This window comes from Panicum virgatum, chromosome 2K (assembly GCF_016808335.1).
Source record: "Panicum virgatum strain AP13 chromosome 2K, P.virgatum_v5, whole genome shotgun sequence".
Taxonomy (NCBI): domain Eukaryota; kingdom Viridiplantae; phylum Streptophyta; class Magnoliopsida; order Poales; family Poaceae; genus Panicum; species Panicum virgatum.
In genome coordinates, this window is record NC_053137.1 from 3,699,091 (window position 1) to 3,717,557 (window position 18,467).

At 48.8% G+C, this 18,467-nt stretch overlaps 4 protein-coding genes, 1 long non-coding RNA gene and 5 other non-coding genes across 11 annotated transcripts; 2 read left to right on the forward strand and 8 right to left on the reverse strand.

Annotated features, from left to right (window-relative positions):
• Positions 1-476: 476 nt before the first annotated feature.
• Positions 477-2,661, reverse strand: LOC120661510. The gene is made up of 2 exons (XR_005669925.1): positions 2,505-2,661; positions 477-741 (listed from the first exon to the last, which is right to left on the reverse strand). It is a non-coding gene; the product is annotated as an uncharacterized LOC120661510 (long non-coding RNA).
• LOC120696383 lies at positions 1,096-1,183 on the reverse strand. Its single transcript, XR_005684158.1, has one exon. It is a non-coding gene; the product is annotated as a small nucleolar RNA SNOR75 (small nucleolar RNA).
• Positions 1,725-1,792, reverse strand: LOC120696335. Its single transcript, XR_005684112.1, has one exon. It is a non-coding gene; the product is annotated as a small nucleolar RNA Z105 (small nucleolar RNA).
• Positions 1,855-1,942, reverse strand: LOC120696385. The gene has a single exon (XR_005684160.1). It is a non-coding gene; the product is annotated as a small nucleolar RNA SNOR75 (small nucleolar RNA).
• LOC120696336 lies at positions 2,171-2,238 on the reverse strand. The gene has a single exon (XR_005684113.1). It is a non-coding gene; the product is annotated as a small nucleolar RNA Z105 (small nucleolar RNA).
• Positions 2,319-2,406, reverse strand: LOC120696384. Its single transcript, XR_005684159.1, has one exon. It is a non-coding gene; the product is annotated as a small nucleolar RNA SNOR75 (small nucleolar RNA).
• A 1,264-nt stretch (positions 2,662-3,925) lies between the features above and the next one.
• On the reverse strand, positions 3,926-5,589 carry LOC120661516 (G-type lectin S-receptor-like serine/threonine-protein kinase At1g34300). The gene is made up of 2 exons (XM_039940410.1): positions 5,384-5,589; positions 3,926-5,313 (listed from the first exon to the last, which is right to left on the reverse strand). Exon 2 carries the CDS (start codon positions 4,960-4,962, stop codon positions 4,108-4,110), a length of 855 nt encoding a protein of 284 aa, XP_039796344.1. The 5' UTR covers positions 4,963-5,313; positions 5,384-5,589; the 3' UTR covers positions 3,926-4,107.
• Positions 5,590-6,387: 798 nt separating this feature from the next.
• On the reverse strand, positions 6,388-8,127 carry LOC120694957 (vegetative cell wall protein gp1-like). The gene has a single exon (XM_039978296.1). It carries the CDS (start codon positions 8,125-8,127, stop codon positions 6,388-6,390), a length of 1,740 nt encoding a protein of 579 aa, XP_039834230.1.
• Positions 8,128-11,548: 3,421 nt separating this feature from the next.
• On the forward strand, positions 11,549-13,449 carry LOC120661526 (reticulon-like protein B8). Of its 2 annotated transcripts, none has more exons than XM_039940419.1 (4): positions 11,549-11,818; positions 12,230-12,749; positions 12,854-12,923; positions 13,060-13,449. In XM_039940419.1, exons 2-4 carry the CDS (start codon positions 12,249-12,251, stop codon positions 13,215-13,217), a joined length of 729 nt encoding a protein of 242 aa, XP_039796353.1. In that variant the 5' UTR covers positions 11,549-11,818; positions 12,230-12,248; the 3' UTR covers positions 13,218-13,449. The 2 variants fall into 2 exon arrangements, with proteins under 2 accessions (XP_039796353.1, XP_039796361.1); XM_039940427.1 differs by having other exon boundaries at positions 11,577-11,822.
• Positions 13,450-15,535: 2,086 nt separating this feature from the next.
• Positions 15,536-18,467, forward strand: LOC120661541 (protein PELPK1-like). The gene has a single exon (XM_039940438.1). It carries the CDS (start codon positions 17,667-17,669, stop codon positions 18,120-18,122), a length of 456 nt encoding a protein of 151 aa, XP_039796372.1. The 5' UTR covers positions 15,536-17,666; the 3' UTR covers positions 18,123-18,467.

The window sequence follows — 18,467 nt, forward strand, 5'->3', positions numbered from 1 at the left end:
GACTATTTTTCCCTATATTTGTATCTTTTTTTTTGAACAAATACATATGGCCACATGTAGCCATAAGCCATGTAGGTCTAACTAATTTTCTCTCGAGGGCCGAAGTCCAATATAGTAGAGGAGTTCATGCACATCGGTTACTAATACTACACAATTTGGTAGATAAACAAGTACATTTTATTATCAATCTACGAGAATTTCTATGATAACATCTCATTTGTTTAGGTGCTTTCAAAGAAATTTAATTTATTTAAAATGGGTCCACGTTTGAGTTGTAATTGGGCCTAAAGATGGATCAAACAAAAAGTCACAGTAACGAATGAGCCATTTTTCGGTAACACGCAAAGTCCATGTTACAGCACGAGACAAGTCACCGGAACCAATAAATAAACTCTGGAGCGAGCGCATATAATTAGTAATGTCAAGCATTGCGAGAATCAACACAATCCAGTAGAGATTAGGGAACAAGCAACCCAAAAACAAACATGTCCTGCGAGGATTATTCTCAGAAAAATGTTTTGGAACCATATTCAGAATTTCAGATGATCATTGTATTCATTACAAAACAGACGCACACTGGCTGCAATGGTTTCAGATACATTACAACTCCGTGTACTAAGGAAAACTAGAATTGATCAGTAAACTGCAAACCAACTGCAGACAAGGCCAATCCGTCTACTTGGATCTCTGCCTCATCTTTCGACGCTTCCTCTTGAGCCGCCTCATCCGCTTCTTCTTCCACTGCAAATCGGATTAACAAAAATAATGCATCAGCAAAACTGCAAAATATACACAAGAAGTTGCATAGGAAAAATCAAATGACCTTTCAAGACAGCCATGCCAACATCAAGAGTTTCTACTATTACTAGGATAAGACGTAAATGGGAGTTTCTTTCATCAATAGATTGTCAGAAACACGGACCAATTGTTTCTTCACCTCCCAAATCATAAAACAAGCCAGAAAAAAGTTAAATTACAACACTGAGAATGAGTAGGAGGTATTTCTAATTTCTAAACACATAGAACCTCATCAGGCCAGCTTAAGAACACCAAAAGCAAACATATGAAAAACAGAAAAACTATAAAAAGCGTGTGTTCTCTCAGACAAATGCCTCGATTGTCCCCATGGTTTAATGGAATGGATTAGATCGGACTCGTCATCTTTGTTTGTCCATCACAGAGAACACAGTGCCAGGCAACAGACATGAACTTAAACACTAACAGACACCACAGGTACTTACTTCAGATAAGCAGGTCAATTACAGTTACACATGGTCAACATATAAGAGCAAACGGGTACCTATTTCAGAGAAAAAAGTTGATGTTCCTAACCCCTTTCAAGCTACAGACAAGGGATGCCGGTGCTGCTAAAGCTCCCAAGTGAGTTCTGGTTGTAGGCAGTAACATGCCAAACAAAGCTGAGCAGGCCAACACTGACACAAGAGATGGACAATATTTCAGGCTTAGCTATGTGACTGGGAAAGATGGGTAAGTGTGAAGCATCTCCTCCATAAGCCAAGGTCATCCAACGACAAATCACATGCAACATTTCAGCCACCTATGTATACTATGGGATGACATATTCCACTTGTTCCCAATGCAAGGTTAAGTAGAATCTCATTGCATTACCAATCAGATTTGGTTTTATTGCACTGACCAAACATATGCCCAACAGTGGATCCTCTAGACAAATCTATCACCTCGTGATAAATACACAATGGCATTCAGAATGAGTAGGAGGAATTTCTCATCCAGTGGATCAGAAAAACAATAACTTTCCTCATCATGCCACCTGTAGAACAAAAAGGAAATAAACAACCAAACAACACGGAACGCTACAGAAATATTGTTAAGTTCTCTCAGACAAATGCCTCGATTGTCCCCATGGCATAATGGAATGGATTAGATCGGACTCGTCATCTTTGTTTGATCATCATAGAGAACACGGCTTCTTGGCAAGCTACTGCCACAAAGAGAAGCATTTAAATTGTAGGATGATGAGCCCTAACTGGAGGTTTCTTCAAGTCAAGTGAAATGCTACATTGCCACTAACAGCCAGATTTAGATTCATTTCCACTACCATAACAATCGGCCCGATTGTTTTCTTAAACTTTTTTTTTTGGCTTTTTGCATCCAAAAAAAAAGGAAGGCATAGACAGAACGCTGGCATTCAGAATGAGTAGGAGGAATTTCTCATCTAGTAGATCAGACAATCTATTTTTTTCCTCATGATGCCAACCAAAGAACGGCAAAGCAGGCAATCGAAAAACACAGAAACAGGAAAAAGAAACTAGCATCACTACATAAAAATTGGTGTGTTCTCTCAGACAAATGCCTCGATTGTCCCCATGGTATAATGGAATGGATTGGATCGGACTCGTCATCTGTGTTTGCTCATCACAGAGAACCACACCACAGTCCACAGCACGCAACGCCACGAAACAGAGCACTGCATGTTGCCGCAGAAGCGGTCGCCATGGGGCTCAAGAAAGAAGGGGGTTCACCTTGGCCCTCATCGCGGCGGGGGAGCTCGCTCGCCGGCGCGGCTCCTCTTGCTCTCACCCCGTGGGAGGGAGAAGCGGGCGGCTGGGGGTTGCGATAGCAGCGGCGGCGGCGGCCGCGGGACGAGCTCTGGCCGCGGTTGTATATAGATAGAGCCAATGGGCTAACCCTAGGGTGGATCGCTGGGGGGCCAGTTTTGGGCCAGATCTTCGGCTGCGCACCAGCACCCATGGGCCTCTAAGTTTGCCCTTACAAATTTACAATCACGACGAGCCCATTCCAAAAATTGCACTGCGCTTTTCTCCCTTCTAAATCCTCCTCTCACAATGGTCTATTTTAAAGTGAAAAACGACACGTGGTTCGATAACATCTCAGATTCAGATTTTGATTTTCTGTGGAAGCAAACATTCTAGAATTTAACGGAGTTTGTGCTTTCAGAGGTAGGCGGCGTTTCCATCGACAACGAGATGCATGTGGTGACTTTGTCAATCTCGAAAATTTATTGGCTTGGGTTTTGAAGATAATTATAGAGAAGTTTGTGTATATGCTTTCATAGGAGGTGAGCGTTCGTGCGTTTTGGGTGTGTAAGTTGTACTGTGCAGTTAAAAAAAATAAAAATGTTCTACTTCTAGGCTTCTATAAAACAGGCTAGGAAACCACATCTTTGTATAATTTGTTTTCCTTTCAAAAAAGAAATTGCGTTCGCCTATTTTATCAAACATAGTATATATATACACAATATAATAGACTTTTTGAATTTTAATACAATAAGAACTTTTTTCGTGAACGTGCCAGGCACGTTTTTTTTTATTAAGAGGGGAGGCCGCAATGGGACTTTTGAGATGCTGAGATTTGCACCATGTGAATGTTGCAATCACGGTGTGCGCGGCGCGTGAGATCAGAGCAGCACCTGGGCGTATCGATCCAGCCGGCGGCGGCGGCCGGACGCCAAGACGTTCGACCACAACCTGCGAATTGAATCGTCGTGGCTGAATCCAATCGGACAAGGGTGGTGGGACTCGTCGTACTAGGATACGACTCCGATCGATCCATCCAGTCCATAAAACTGGGATCAGGGCAGGGCGGCGTCCATAGACCTCGACCTGGGCTAGATGAACACCGGCGGCGGCGCCTTGCCAGCAGCACACAGGAGGAAGAGGCCGCTGGAGCGCGGCAAGTACGAGCAGCTGGACAGGGTGACGGACAAGATGTACAAGCGCAATTACTGGGAGGACCCCGCCTACGCCTGGAGGCTGCGCCACTTCGGCCTCGACCTCGCGCGCGACGCCGCCTACGAAAACCTTTTCGAGCGCGCCGCCAGGGAGCACGCAGCGTGGCTTGCTGCGCGCCAGCAGCACACGCCGGCCGCCGGCGCAGCAGCAGCCGCCGCCGCCGCCGATCCTGTTTTGCCGTCTTGTACAACTTAATGAAATTATAAATATTTTTTTGAAACGTAAGAGATACATGTGTTATCAGAAGAGTTGAATTGGATTGGTATGCAATTAAAAAGATGCGCCTTGAATCACTGCCATCCTGAGACTAGCCATCGTTTGATCATCAACTGCGATGCTTAATCACAGCATGCGCACGGTCAAAATTAAGCTACTAGGCAATCTCTATGCTAATCTCAGGAACGCTGCTCGCGCTCCTCGTCATCCTCGTCCACTGGTCGGCCACCACCGGCGGCGCCATCAGATGCTGGAACGGGTTCGCCGGCGGAGCGATCTCCATCTCCCCCTCCAGCATCTTCACCACCGCGCCCATCGGCGGCCTCGCCTCCGGCGGCTGCTGCACGCACCAGAACGCCACCTTGCACATCCTCTCCACCATCTCCCTGCTCTGCGCCTCGTCGCCCTCGCCCGCCGCCGCCAACGCGCTGCCGCCGCTCCGAGCGGCGACGAGGTCCATGACATCGCCGGCCTCGTACTTGGCCCACGCCAGCTTGGGGAACCACTGCTGGCTCTCCGGCGCCGCGCCGTCGAAGTTCCTCCGCCGGCCGACGATCTCGAGGAGCAGCATGCCGAAGCTGTACACGTCGCACTTCTCGGTGACGCCGGCCATCATCCACATCTCCGGCGCGGCGAACCCCGGCGTGCCGCGCACGCAGGACACGGACACGTGCGTGTCGGCGCGGTTCACCAGCCGGGCGAGCCCGAAGTCGGCGACCTTGGGCGTGAGCTCGCCGTCGAGGAGCACGTTCCCGGGCTTGATGTCGTAGTGCACGATCTTCTGCTGGCACTCCTCGTGCAGGTACCGGAGGCCCCTGGCCACGCCGACGGCGATGCCGCGCAGCGCCGCGACGCCGGCGTCCTGGCCCCGGCCGCTCAGCAGGTAGGCGTCGAGCGCGCCGTGCTCCATGTGCTCGTAGACGAGCGCGCGCAGGGCGTCGTCGAAGCAGAAGCCGAAGAGGCGGACGAGGTTGATGTGGTGCGTCCGGCCGATGGTGCCCACCTCCGCCATGAACTGCTCCTGCTCGGCCCTGGCGCCGAGGCCGGGGTGGAAGACCTTGACGGCCACGGCGAGGCCGTTGGGGAGCGCGCCCCGGAAGACGGTGGCGAAGCCGCCGGCGCCGAGGCGGGTGGAGTAGTTGCGCGTGAAGCGGGCCACCTGCCGCGGCGTGAACCGGAAGGGCTTCTCGTTCCGGATCTCCCAGAGGAACCGCTCGACGGTGGCGTGCCGGATCTGGCGGTCCGACACCACCGCGTAGCTCTGCGACGCCGCCGGCGCACGCCCCGCGCCGGCGCGTGCACGCGAAGAGGAACACGGCGCCCAGGAACGCGACGATGGCGGCGAGGATGACCGTGCCCCTCACTGCAAGAATCGAACGAAATTAATATGTAATTAGTTAAAGCTTCTTAACTGACAGCTGCTCATCACGCACCAATGTCTGCATCTGCGATCTCCGGCATCCCTGGCCAGCCAAGGAATGCAGGGTAGGACTGCAAGGAACATCAGTGCCGCAGTAGGCTAGCTATGACAATGGATCTGCTGGAGCAGAAGTCAACGATGCCAAGAATTTCCATCGGCGTCGCCGACCAATGGGCCGTCCAATGTTTACCTCAAGTTTTCTCTTCCGCCGTACGCACGTCCTTTTCTTGCCAAAACCTTGAGAATGATGCCACGCTGCAATGGATTCCTCGTTCCCATTGGATCGACAAGCAGCGCTGACTTTGACAAGTCGAAGTCTTCCTCGACACCGCGTTAGGAACCATTATTGGAAGAGGAAGAAGAAGAAGAAACTACTTAGCAAGTGCCAAAGTTGAGTTGTGATTTGTGGACACAAGCACATAGCGTCGTCAATCGTTGTCACTGATCATTACCTCGCAACGTGCTTTCCTGAATTCAGAGTAAGTGCTGAACCGTCGAAGAAGTGTCAGCTCAGGTGGATTGTTTGAGTTTGACTAATGTCGTAACCGTTGTCGCCAACCAGCGTTAAAAGCCTTAATGACATGAGGGTCAGTTTGGATGGGCTAAAGTTAGTGCTAAACTGTAGCATCTATGAGCACTCGTACCTTTGCTAAAGTTATTTGAATCTTGGCTAAAGTTTAGTGCATTTCGTTAGCACTCCTGTCTAGATAGGTTAGTGCTAAAGTTTAGCACTTTTAACCTTAGCACTATCCAAATAACCCCTAAAATCTTAATAGAGACAAAAAAAAAACATTGCAATGTAAGCTGCAGATGGTTCAGAAATGAGCCAAGATTATATATACATGACAAGAGTAGAACAGTCCATCAAACTACATCTTTCCTGGCAGCCAGACTGCATGCGCCCAAACAGAAAGATTTGCAAAATGTTTCACATTGGCAGCACGGCGAAACTTGGACAAATCTAGAGGTGACAACCTAGAAGCCATTGATGACATCCAACAGAGCAGAATCTTGGCCTCAGTTTTGCTCGGCATCATCAACCATCTTGCTGATGAACTTGGGGATCGGGACGTCGTACCCAAACAGCGACATTTCGTGCGGCAGCTGCGGCATCTTGGGGCCCGACGGCATCGGCGGGAACGAGATGTCCGCCAACCCGGAGAAGTCCGGCATCTTGGGGATCTCCGGGATTCCGGCGGCCGGCGCGCTCCCAGGCGCCCCGGGGCGCCCCTGCTGCCCCTGCTGATGCATCGCGGCGAGGCCGGCCACCATCTCCGGTGTGATGTTGGCCGGCAGATGGTTCTGCACCTCCGGCAGTTTGGCCAGCACCTCCGGCGGCAGGTTCCCCGCTGGTAGTTGGCCCTGCAGTGCCGGCAGGGCGGCCAGGAGCTCGCTGGTCTGCAGCTGGCCCTTGGACGCCTCGATGTTGGCCAGCGTCTCCGGCGGGATGCTGGCCAGCAAGTCCGGCGGGATGTTGGCCGGAAGCTTGGCCAGCAAGTCCGGCGGGATTCTGGACACCACGTCCGGTGACACGTTGGCCGGAAGGTTATTGGCAGGCATGTTCCCCGGGAGGCTGGCCGGCGTGTTCACCGAGACGTTGGCCGAAATGTTTGCCGGAATGATCTCCGGCACTCCGACGGGAGAAACCGGCGCCGGCGCTGTAATGTTCGCCGACAGGTTGGTCGGCACGTTCGTCGAAATGTTCGCCGCGATGATCTCTGGCACTCCAGCAGGAGAAATCGGCGCTGGCGCCGTAATGTTGACTGGGAGGTTTGGTGTCGTGTTCACCTGGATCAGATTGGCAAGGATGTTCGTCGTCAGGTTGGCCTGAATGATCTCCGGCGCTCCAGCAGCAGGAGGAACTGGCGCCGGTGCTACAACATTGGCCGGCAAGTTGGCGGGTATTTTCTCCGGGAAGTTGTCAGGCGTCTTCATGTGCAGGTTAGCTGGCATATTCGTCGGCAAGTTGGCCGGAATGATCTCCGGCAGGCTGGTCGGAATGATCTTCGGCACTCCAGCCTGAGGAACCGATGCCGCAACGTTGACCGATAGATTGGCGCGCACCTTCCTTGGGATATTGCCTGGCGTCGTCTTCACATGTAGATCGGCGGCTGGCCTGTTCGCCGGCAGGTTGGTCGGAATTATCTCCAGCGGATTGGTCGGAATGATCTTCGGCGCTCCGGCGGGAGGAACCGGTGATGGAACCTTGACCGGCGGATTGGCCGGCACCTTCCTCGGGAAATTGGCTCGCGTCTTCACATGCCGGTTAGCCGGAGCCTTCTTCGAGCGATTGGGTGGCTTCTTCACATGCAGGTTGGCAGGCGGCAAGTTGGTCGGAATAATCTCCGGCAGATTGGTCGGAATGATCTTCGGCACTCCGGCAGGAGGAACCGGTGCCAAAACATTGACCCGCAGATTGCCGGGCACCTTCCTCGGGAGATTGGGAGGCGTCTTCACATGCAGGCTAGCAGGCATGTTCACCGGCAGGTTGGCCGGAATGGTCTTCGGCACGCCGGCGGGAGGAGCTAGCATCGGAACAATGTCCTGCAGGTTGGCGGGCGTGTTCACCGGTAGGTTTGCCGGAATGATCTTCGGCGGCACTCCGGCAGAAGAAACAGGCGCCGGTGCAGGAGCCGGCGGCCGGCCATTTGGCATTATCACAGGCCCTTCAGCAGCTAGGAGGAGGCGCGAGGATGCACAAGGGTGTTGGTCGACGGACAAAATGGCCAAGAAAGTCACGTAGAAGAGAGACCTCATGGTGGCTTTCCTGTGGAATCGAGGAGATTCCAAACCCTACAAAATGGAGGGCCGCAAACGAAACATGGCACTGTTGAAGAAATATATGAGAATCTAAAATAAGACGTTGAAGCTAAATTTAGCAAGGTGCAGAGGTTTGCCATATATATGAAATGCTAAATGGCAACCGAACATAAAGAAATATATATCAGCTTATCATAATCTCTGCAAATAGCTCTAGAATGCAACAAGCAACTCATGCTAAATATAGCAGTAGCCTTCTCCTCATAAGCCTAGAATAGAAAGTTCAGAAATGGCCGACCTTACTACAAAATTCATATGGGTGATGCACACGCATGTGAATTTAGGTCCATGTATATACTCTTAAACTATAGATGTGACCTAAGCTATCAAATTTGACATCAGGTGTCATCTACTAATCCCACTGGACTTTTTAAAATGAACATATGAATATATTATAAAAAAACTTAAAATTTTAATGTGATTTTGCTATATTTAAGCTATATTTTGTAAAATTGGGTGTCTGTGTGTATCCAATGCAACTTAACTTTAATTATTGCATCTGGATCATTTGAAAGCTTCAATGTATTAATTTTTAATTTTCATAATATAGCACATGTGTAGAAATTACAAAAAGTATCCTATTAAGTTGATAAAACTTATTTTCTCATAAATATAGATATGAACACCTTGAATTACCAAACAAAATATCGAAATTATTATGAATACATAGGGCCCATATGACATCCGAAGTCATGTTTAGGAGACGAGACATACCTACAATAATATTAAATAATATTAAAGTACATTGATCTAAGTGATATAGCCATGGGCGGATTTACAAGGGGGCTAGGGGGGCTCTTGCCCCCCTCACCCGCGCTACTGCCATATGTGGCTTTAAAATTTTTCAAGCAGAATTGCAATAGAATGTGATAGAATACAAGAAGTTACTCAAAAAGTGAAACAAGTGGCCAGAATGTGAAACTAGCAGATGCAACTATATATGACCATGCCATGGATGCTAGGACGACAGAAACCTTGAACCGGTTGCATGTGAGATACAGGTACGCCCTGCAGAAATCGACGTTTATCGCAAGAAGAATGACCATGGTGGTAGCGGAAGAAGCTGCTACCAATGAGCTGATCATCAAGATTTGTAGCAAGCACACACCAATGAGCTCTGCAATACCATATAGCTAGTGAATCCATATCCAATGATCATTGGATTCACTAAAGCTATCAGTTGCTAATCGTTTGATAGTTTGAGGAGAAAGAGTCTAGCTATATTGTAGCGAAAATGGCCTCTCATGCCATATTTCAATATAATGTTTTGGTGATTGATATAGACAACACAATACTTGGACTAATATGATTGTTAAGATGATCATTCTCAGGCTTTTAGGTTCAAGTGATGACAAAAAGAGAAGATAGGCGTAGCTAGGCCCGAAGGGCCGCACCTACAGTGTTGAACCGACGTTAGTGAAGTTGAATACGTCGGTGCAATGGACCCAGAAGCTGAGGCAAGGTCTATACACCGGATGAACCGACGATTGGGTCTTGGTGAACGTCGGTGCAGTTGTCCAGAGAGTTGGTTTTTCAGAGTTCACAGGACAACTACACTCACCGGTTAAACCGACGCAGCATCGGTTGATTGCCCGTACACATAACGGCTAGTTTTTGACGCGGGCAGTTTAGTATCACCGGTTGAACCGACGATGGCTATTGGAGGTGCGTCGGATTAACCGGCGTTAAGTATTTTTCTGGCAGCTTTTCTCCAACGGCTATATTTGCTTGTGCTGCCTATATATACCCCCAAGGCCGGGTCATTTATGCTGGGTTGGAGACTCTGGAAGTTCTATTGAAGATCAACATCAACTCCATCCACCATATTGAGCTTAGTGCCACATTCAAGCTTAGAATAGCTTAGTGCTTGGGAGGACTTGATCTTGTGAGATCAACCTTGAGCAAAGTCTTGCTGCGGCAAGCAACCGTGTACTCATCGTGTGACCCTCCGACTTGGTGTGGAGGGGCAATAACACTTTGTGCGGGGAAGGAGACCCCTCTTGGTGAGAAGCTCCAATAGTGAAGACGGTGCCGTTGGTGACGCTTAGAGAGAGACGGTGGCGGTGGCCTTGTCTTGGTGACTTGGCGCCACTTAGCCTTTGCTTGCCGGAAGCCTTGGTGGCGAACGCAAGACGGTGATCAAGCGAAGAGACTTGGCATCACACTTGTTCGTGTTGGACAAGTGGCCGTGGACGTAGGGAGGGACTTGGTGTCCTAACCGAACCACGTTAAATCGTGTGTCTTGGTGTCTTCACGAGAGTTTGCATATTCTCTCCCTTACCTCTTTACTTACCATATTACGTTTCCGCATTTACTCTATCTTGCGTGTCTTTACTTTCCTAGTTAGTTTGATTAGGATTGGCTATAGGTTGCAAGTCTTTTAGGGGTAAGTAGAGAGTAGCATAGATAAATTTTAGTCATAACTAGCATGTATAGGACGTGTTAGGTTTATCTCATGCAAATAGATTGAGCCCTAGGATAGAAAGTGATTAGCAACCCTATTCACCCCCTCCCCCTCTAGGGTCGGACACCCCGGTGATCCTTACATATATCGCATTGCAGAGCTCATTAAGTTACAAATGGCGGTGGCAGGGGCAGATTTACAGGGCAGGCTAGGGGGGCTCTACCCCCCCTGCCCAAAAGGAGAAAGATGAGAATAAAAGAGAAAAAAGATGAAGAAATGAGTAGAGATGAGAAGAAGGAAAAACCAAGCCCCCCAAGGTTTTAAATCTGCATCTGCCACTGGATATAGCTGGACAAGTTTATGATCCAATCATGCTCTTAACACAAATATCAATAAATACGTTTCCTTTCTTTTTTAGAGCAACTCCAAGTTTTTAACAGATTAAGAAAACCAATCCTCTTCCCTACATTTCTGGCTATAAGGGTTTGATAGATAAAAAAATATTCTCCAACATATTCACTTTCACAATCTTTTTTTCTTTATTTTTTTCTCAAACTCCTTTATCCCGCCCCCTCCCCGTGCCGCTCTTGTCCCATCTGCTGTCGGTACCCCCGTTGCCACTCGGTTGCGAATCCTAAACCTAACTTAAGCAGTTAAGTACTAAGTAGACTGTGATGCCATAGAAATAGAGATGGTGATATAATGAATCATAGCTCTACTTTTGTCTTTTCACACTACAACTAGGTTGGAATATATTTTTAGCTTAAAACTTTATAAAATAAAAATCCTACCTTTTTAAATCTGGTCTTTATAGTATCTATATTAAATTTTTAGACCCTTTCCTACCCCTAAACTGGGTCGGTACAGCATGTGGCGGATGTGCAGCAGAGAGAAGAAAAATATCGCTGGCATGCATGGCCCAGGGCTTCTGAAATGTGTGGCTCCAAGGATGCTCTGTGCTGTGAGCCCAGCCCACACACACACAGCCCAATCAGGCTAGCAGGTCCCATGGCCCACTGTCCCTTTCGATGAACCAATTGCTTCTTCCCCCAACTACCAGCCTTTCCCCTTCCTTCTCTAATCAGCTTCTATCCATCTGGCCATTGAACAATCTCCGATATCCTGTCAAAAAAAAAAAAAACTCCGATAGCTAGCAGCTTGCCTGATTGATCATCCCGGAAGATCAAGCACTGAAACTCCAATTTCAGTTCAGTTATCACCGAGGTAAGTAAGTTTCATCTCTCTTATGCGGTCAATTTGTAGCCTTTTCCCCTCTCTGCTTTGCTTGGTTGCTGTCTGCTTTGCTTTACCTTTCCACATGAATCAATAAAGTAGAGTTATTCCTTGGTGTAGCTTGACGAAAAGGCAGGCTGAGCTGTTCAAGGTTCAGACGGTTAATTTAGTGTCGAGATTACACGCTGTGAATTCTATTCAATTTCTCGATGAATTAGTCACTCTATCCAGTACCAGTTGTGAGCTTCTTCTTTTTTTTAATGGATTTAGCAAAGCTTTTTGGCCTTTCTCCGTAGTCCTCATCCACAAAATTTACATGTTTGAGGTGGTCTGAATTAACATAGACCTCATCTATGGGCTATGGCTCTGAATCTACTGAAATACTATCTGCTGATGAATCAGGACACTGACTGAAGTAGAGATGGCGGAGCGTTCAGAGAACGCGGCGGGGGACATGATGAGCAACATCATGGACGCCATCGCCGAGAACCTCCCGAACAAGAAGTCCGTCAGGTTCGACGACGGCGAGGGCTCCATCTCCGACCAGGCCAGGAAGCTGTTCGGCGGCGGCGGGCAGGGCGGCAAGAAGTCCGTCCACCACGTCCTGGGCGGCGGCAAGTCCGCCGACGTGCTTCTGTGGCGGAACAAGAAGATCTCGTCGAGCGTGCTGGGCGCAGCGACGCTGGCCTGGGTCTTGTTCGAGTGGCTCGACTACCACTTGCTCACCATCGCCAGCTTCGCGCTGGTGCTCGGCATGGCCGTGCAGCTCGCCTGGTCCGCGCTCGCCTCGAACGTGCCCCGCCTCGAGGTGCCGGAGGAGGTGTTGGCCGACGCTGGCAGGGCCGCCGGCGCGCAGGTGAACCGGGCCCTGGGCGCGCTCCAGGACATCTCCTGCGGGAGGGACCTGAGGCGGTTCCTCATCGTAAGCCAAGTGGCCGGCCGGCTGAACTGAACGTGCCTGCATTTCTGACAGCATCAGACTGGGCAGGGCGTTTACCCCCTCCTTCCATTCCTCTTTTTTTCCAGGTGATCGCCGTGTTCTTCGCGGCCGCGGTCGTCGGGAGCTTCTGCAACTTGCTGACGGTCATCTACATCGGTAATGCCGGCTGCAGGGAGCCCGTGATGATCTCGCTCGATCTCCTTGTCTCTGACAATTTGAGTCTGAAGATTCACGATGTGACCGATTGTGTTTCATTCAGTAATCGATCGCTGCTCGATGCGTTGGTTTTCAGGGTTCGTGTGCGCGCACACGCTGCCGGTGCTGTACGAGAAGTACCAGGACCAGGTGGACGAGTTCCTGTGCAGCATGCTGGGCCTGCTGCAGAAGCAGTACCAGAAGCTCGGCAGCAAGGGCGTCCTCGGCAAAGGGAAGGCCAGGAAGAGCGACTAGCTGGTTGGTTCGATCTGCTCTGCCTGTGTAACATAATCTGCTGGGGTGGACGGCTGGTCCACTGATACGCCTGTCTGCATGTACGCAGCCAGCTGCGGTTTCCTGAAACCAACTCGATGCCTGTACAGTGCTGAAAGTACTTGCTTGTGTAATGCACTACAGTAATGCTTTAGTAGCTTCGAAAACAGCGCATTAAACGAGGTTCTTCTTGGGAGCTGTAGCGACCTCAAAATGCAAGTGTCTGGCTTTTATGTTTCAATATATTTTTCTGCGGCACAAATCAGCGTACGCAGCAACCTGCTGCTTCCAGCAGAGAGCACAGGACAGGAGAGGAGTGGCAAGAAGAGAAGGAACAATTCAGCAGCCCGGCAACGCTGAATGCCCGTGGGCTATCAAACAGAATTCGCGCAGCCCAGCCCATAGAGGCATAGAGAGAGACGGCCCATCCCGTGGGGTCTCGTGCTGGCCTGTCGCGTCGTCCACCTCCACCATGTGCATGGAGGCATGAGCATGGCGCGCGCGGGCGGCATGCATGGAACGTGCATGGCGGGGCGCCACCACGTGGAGACCGTGCCCGGCATGAGCACCGCCTCAACCCCAGTGGGACCCCGCCGCCACCTCGGACGGTGGCCGCCAGGACCCCGGAGGCCTGATCCCCTGTGCATTGCCTCCTCTCTGGCAGTTTTTCTCACGGCATTCATCGTGCTTGATTACATTACATGCATGCGTCTTCATTAACCTGCGGCTAAATCTTGGCACTTGCAGTCGCGCGCGCGCACGTGCGACATGAAAGAGACTAAGGAGGTGTTTGATTTTATGGGATTTATTTTAAGCCATGTCACACCGAATGCTTTGAGGCCAATTAGAAAGACTAAATATAAACTAATTATAAAACTAACTGCATAAGTCCAGAGCTTATTCATGAGATAGATCTATTAAGCCTAATTAATTCATGATTAGCACATGTTTGCTGTAACATCACATCACATGTTTACGGTATGTTCATTATGAAATTATTTGTTTTGTCATTAGTCTATGGTTAGTACTTCTGATTAGCATCCAAATGTCTGATATGACAGGGCTTAAAATAAGACCTGGAGGATCGGAACCAAACACTCTCTAAGCTAGCGCTAGGTGATAATTAATGAACGTACCGTACCACCATGCGATTAACCTTTCCAAGATCTCTTATTAGGAGTTAACAACTACTAGGACACGATTAGCTGATGATTAAAGTAAGGGCACATCCCACGCGTCGATCCGAGAGACAATAATTATACACTATATATGTCATGTAATAATATGTATAATGTCATCGTCGATCCGCCCGTGCAAAGGTACTCTTAGAGTGCTCGGAGCCAGGTACTAGCTCATACCTTTAGAGGAGGCCTTAGTGGATTTTAATCTAGGTCTAGAATATTATTAATTACCCACTCGCATAACAGTTTAGCACTGATGGACTAGCTCCTTCCAAGGTGGGGAAAACTATTAACTAGCTGGCACAGACAATCCAACGCCGTGAAGCCACGTCGGATCACGAGGTGCACGTCTTGGAAAACCGAAAGGTATAACAGCCAAGCAGGGCCAGGGTATCTGTGCTCCTAGCTTTACACACAGTCACCTGTCGGCTGTGCCTGCCTTGTGCAAAGCTGATCGTAAGCCCATATCATCATATATGTGTGTCGTCATCTTTCAACCATCTGCCCAGATACAATAAGATCTTTATTATTATATTCCTCAAGATTAACCGATAGATCGAGCTAGCCTTCAAGCATCAGCTCCATACATACTAGCTCACTACCGGATCTGAACCACGAACTCGGCCGATCGATCTCCGCGACGTGGCAACACGGGCGCCCAGCGAGGAGAGACAGACAATGCAAGCAGCTGCTAGTAGCAGGCATCAGCAATGGCTATAAATAGCACCACCATGCTCACCAAACCCTCCAGCAACCTAGCTAGCTAGCTGCGTGCTTTTCATACCATCAGTGAGCTCCACACTGCTCACCGACTCTCTCATCACTCTCCTTTCTGCTGCTTTGCCTGCTTCGGTGCTTGCTCGATCAGGTCGAGGGGAGGCATGGCTGTGGGAGGCATGGCTGTGGCCAGGTCCGACGATGATCATCAGTACGGTCGCTTTGTGTGGGCGCTGCCCGTGGAGATGGAGGGCACCCACAAGGGCTGCGGCGACACCGGCGACGGCGACGACGACGACGACGACTTCGACGTGGCTCCGGCTGCTTAACTGACGGATCGGATCGGATCAACCTGCAGGATGTGCGCGCTAGCTGATCGAGATCGCGCGCATATAGCGCGCGATGATGAGTAATTTGCTGAGGTTTATTTCGAGGTGCTGTATATTTCATGGCTCCGCGAGATAATAATTTTACTCCCCGTAATAGCTTGCTTATTAGCGAGATAATAAAGAAGCATCCGTATGCATGGCCTGATGGCCAGCATGCATGTACATGGTGCAGCTAATGTGGGGGTCATATACCCGTAATTGCAGTCCAAAATGAGGATAACTGATGTGCAGGGTTTCACGCTTATTAATGAGGATTCATGTAATTTAAGTGTGCACGAGGTCAGGAGTTGTATTATTATTACCATTACCGTACCGATAAAGAGAGAAGTTTATGATTAACTTGCTGTGTTGTATGGTAGAGCAAAATATTAGATGTTAACTCAAAATGATGAACTTGTTTTTTTTTCACCTTAAAGTTGTCCTTAGTTAGTTCTGGGCCTTCCTTCTGCTTTTTAATACACACAGGAAAAATTTTGTGCCGTACAAAATAATAAATCAAATAAAACTTAGTTTTCGCTAACCGTCTAGGCCTTGCTTCTACTTCTGTTGTTGGTTCTTTTTTTTTAAAAAAAAAAGATCTGGGCTCCAATACTACATATTAGCAAAATGATCTTCAAGGAAACAACCGATCTAAAAAGTGGACAGCATTTCCGTAGGACGCTCTGGTAATCTCTTTGTGGATTAAATCATTCTCTTTTAGCACTGCTGAAACAATTTTTCTCTAAAGCATCATCAGCCAGAAAGATTGTGGCAATCGATCTTAACTCAATTGACCATCTCCTTATTTAACAGAATTTTGAGATGTTCATGGCTGTTTTAGCGCAAACAAGGATGATTGTTCCATTGGATTTTATCAACTCATTTAGATATAAGTAGCAATCTTTATTTTGCGAGTTTTTTTGTTTGAAATGCAAACATATTTCTATATTTATAAGCATTTTCTAAACAATTTTGTAAAATCAATAAGAATATTAAATTTGAGGCTAACCGAATAATAGCAATGATATACTCCATGAAGATAGATTAGAAACTTAGAACATAACCGAATCATGGAAATACAAAGAACTAACTAGATATGTTCATAATAATGGCTAAAACTGAAAACAGATACTATGTTTTTCTGAGCGGATCGGCATTCAGCAGGGGAGGCCCGGGCTAATTTTTTTGTATAATAATAAAAAATGCAGAGTACGTACAAGGGGGTTACAGATCTTAAAGCTCAAAAGAAACGTGAGAGAAAAACAAATACTACGTTGAAGATGAGCCTTACAACACTAACTCTTTCTCACAAGAAGAAAGAAATAATTTTGTGGTTTCTCTTGCGTTTCAATACAAAAAGTAATATTTTCATCCTATGATATATTGACGAGTCAAATAGATTTACAACTTCAAACTGATTTGAATTCAGACATATTTCTAAGAAGTTTTCTTTTCTTTGAGGGTATAACGATTAAATTCAGAGATTTTTTTTTATCTATAATCGATATATTTCACTACTGCCTGAGCATATATGGTGCTTAAGCTTGATTAGGGTTTCTGTTGATCTCAGGCAAACAATCATATGGGCCCACACAATGATTTCTAAATTTTCCTGATAACCAGTATTTGGTTAATGGGACGATTCTGTCTTACGTCAAGATCATCAGCAGACAGCATACGTGGGGAAATAAGTCATTGACGCCGATCCGTACAGTGTGAAGTGGCTAAGGCAGTTGAGAAACATAACACAAGCAAGCATACTTTATACTAGACTAAACAAAGGTATAAACTCTTTGCGTCCATCGTTGTTGTACTTGTGCAGTTGCAAACCTGCCTGCCTCAGATCACCCGAACGCAGCCGTACGTCCAATAGCTCCCGTCAGGCAAAGTGGTTTCAGCAACAAGAAGGTGAGCTGATCAACCAAACACAGCGAAGCTAGCACCTAGTAGCAGCCATGGCCGCCCATGCTTCGGAAGGCCAACAACCAATGCCACGCGTTCGTAGTTAGTTGCCAAGTAGGGCTGAGCTTCTGAAGCTGTATAAATTTCCAGGCAAGGACCCATGTCTTTGCATCTCGAAGTAAACAAAGCAGCCACTAACTAGTTCTTAAGCCCTCTTGCTAATTTGTAGCTAGCAACTGGTGAGCATACGACCAGGAGCATCCATGGCATCCTCCTCGCCTATCTTCGCCACGGCGCTCGTCATGGCGCTCGTGCTCGCGAGCAGCGCCACGAGCCACGCCGCGCGCCGCCTCGCGGACACGGCGCCGGCAGCTGCTCCCGCGGCCGTCGTCCCCGGCATTCCTGCCGTGCCGAAGCCGCCGGTGCCAACCGTGCCCGCGGTACCGACGGTGCCAACGGTCACCGTGCCACCAGTTCCCAAGGTGCCGGCGGCGACCTTGCCACCCATGCCAGCAGTGCCGGCGGTCCCCGCGGCGACCCTCCCGCCGATGCCCGCGGTGCCCACCACCGTGCCGAACGCGGCGTTGCCCCCCATGCCGGCCGTGCCGAAGGTGACGCTGCCTCCCATGCCCGCCGTCCCCAAGGTTACCTTGCCGCCGATGCCCTCCATCCCCAGCGGCGTGCCGGTGCCGTTCTTGGCGCCGCCTCCCTCGGCGTAATCAAGCTATAGCATGCGCACTGCTCGTGTGTGGACACGCAGATTGTCTGCGGTCATTTTGCCGATGTCTGATTGTTGCGTCGCCGCCGCTCGATCGAGTATTTTGCTGCGAATGATGCTGTACTTTCATGAACAGATTGGCTGAGTTTCTTTATTGGCTTCCATTTGATTTGTGTGGTTCTATATGTGTATGTGTTAGTTGGAGGAGTCTTGGGTTTTGTCATTGTACTTTGTATATGTATGTACATGGGTGTGCTCAGCAATCCCGAGTTTCTGTATATTGGATTCAATTTGGTCACATTGTGTTTCATTGTATAATAATGGAACTACTCATATCTTCTTGGCA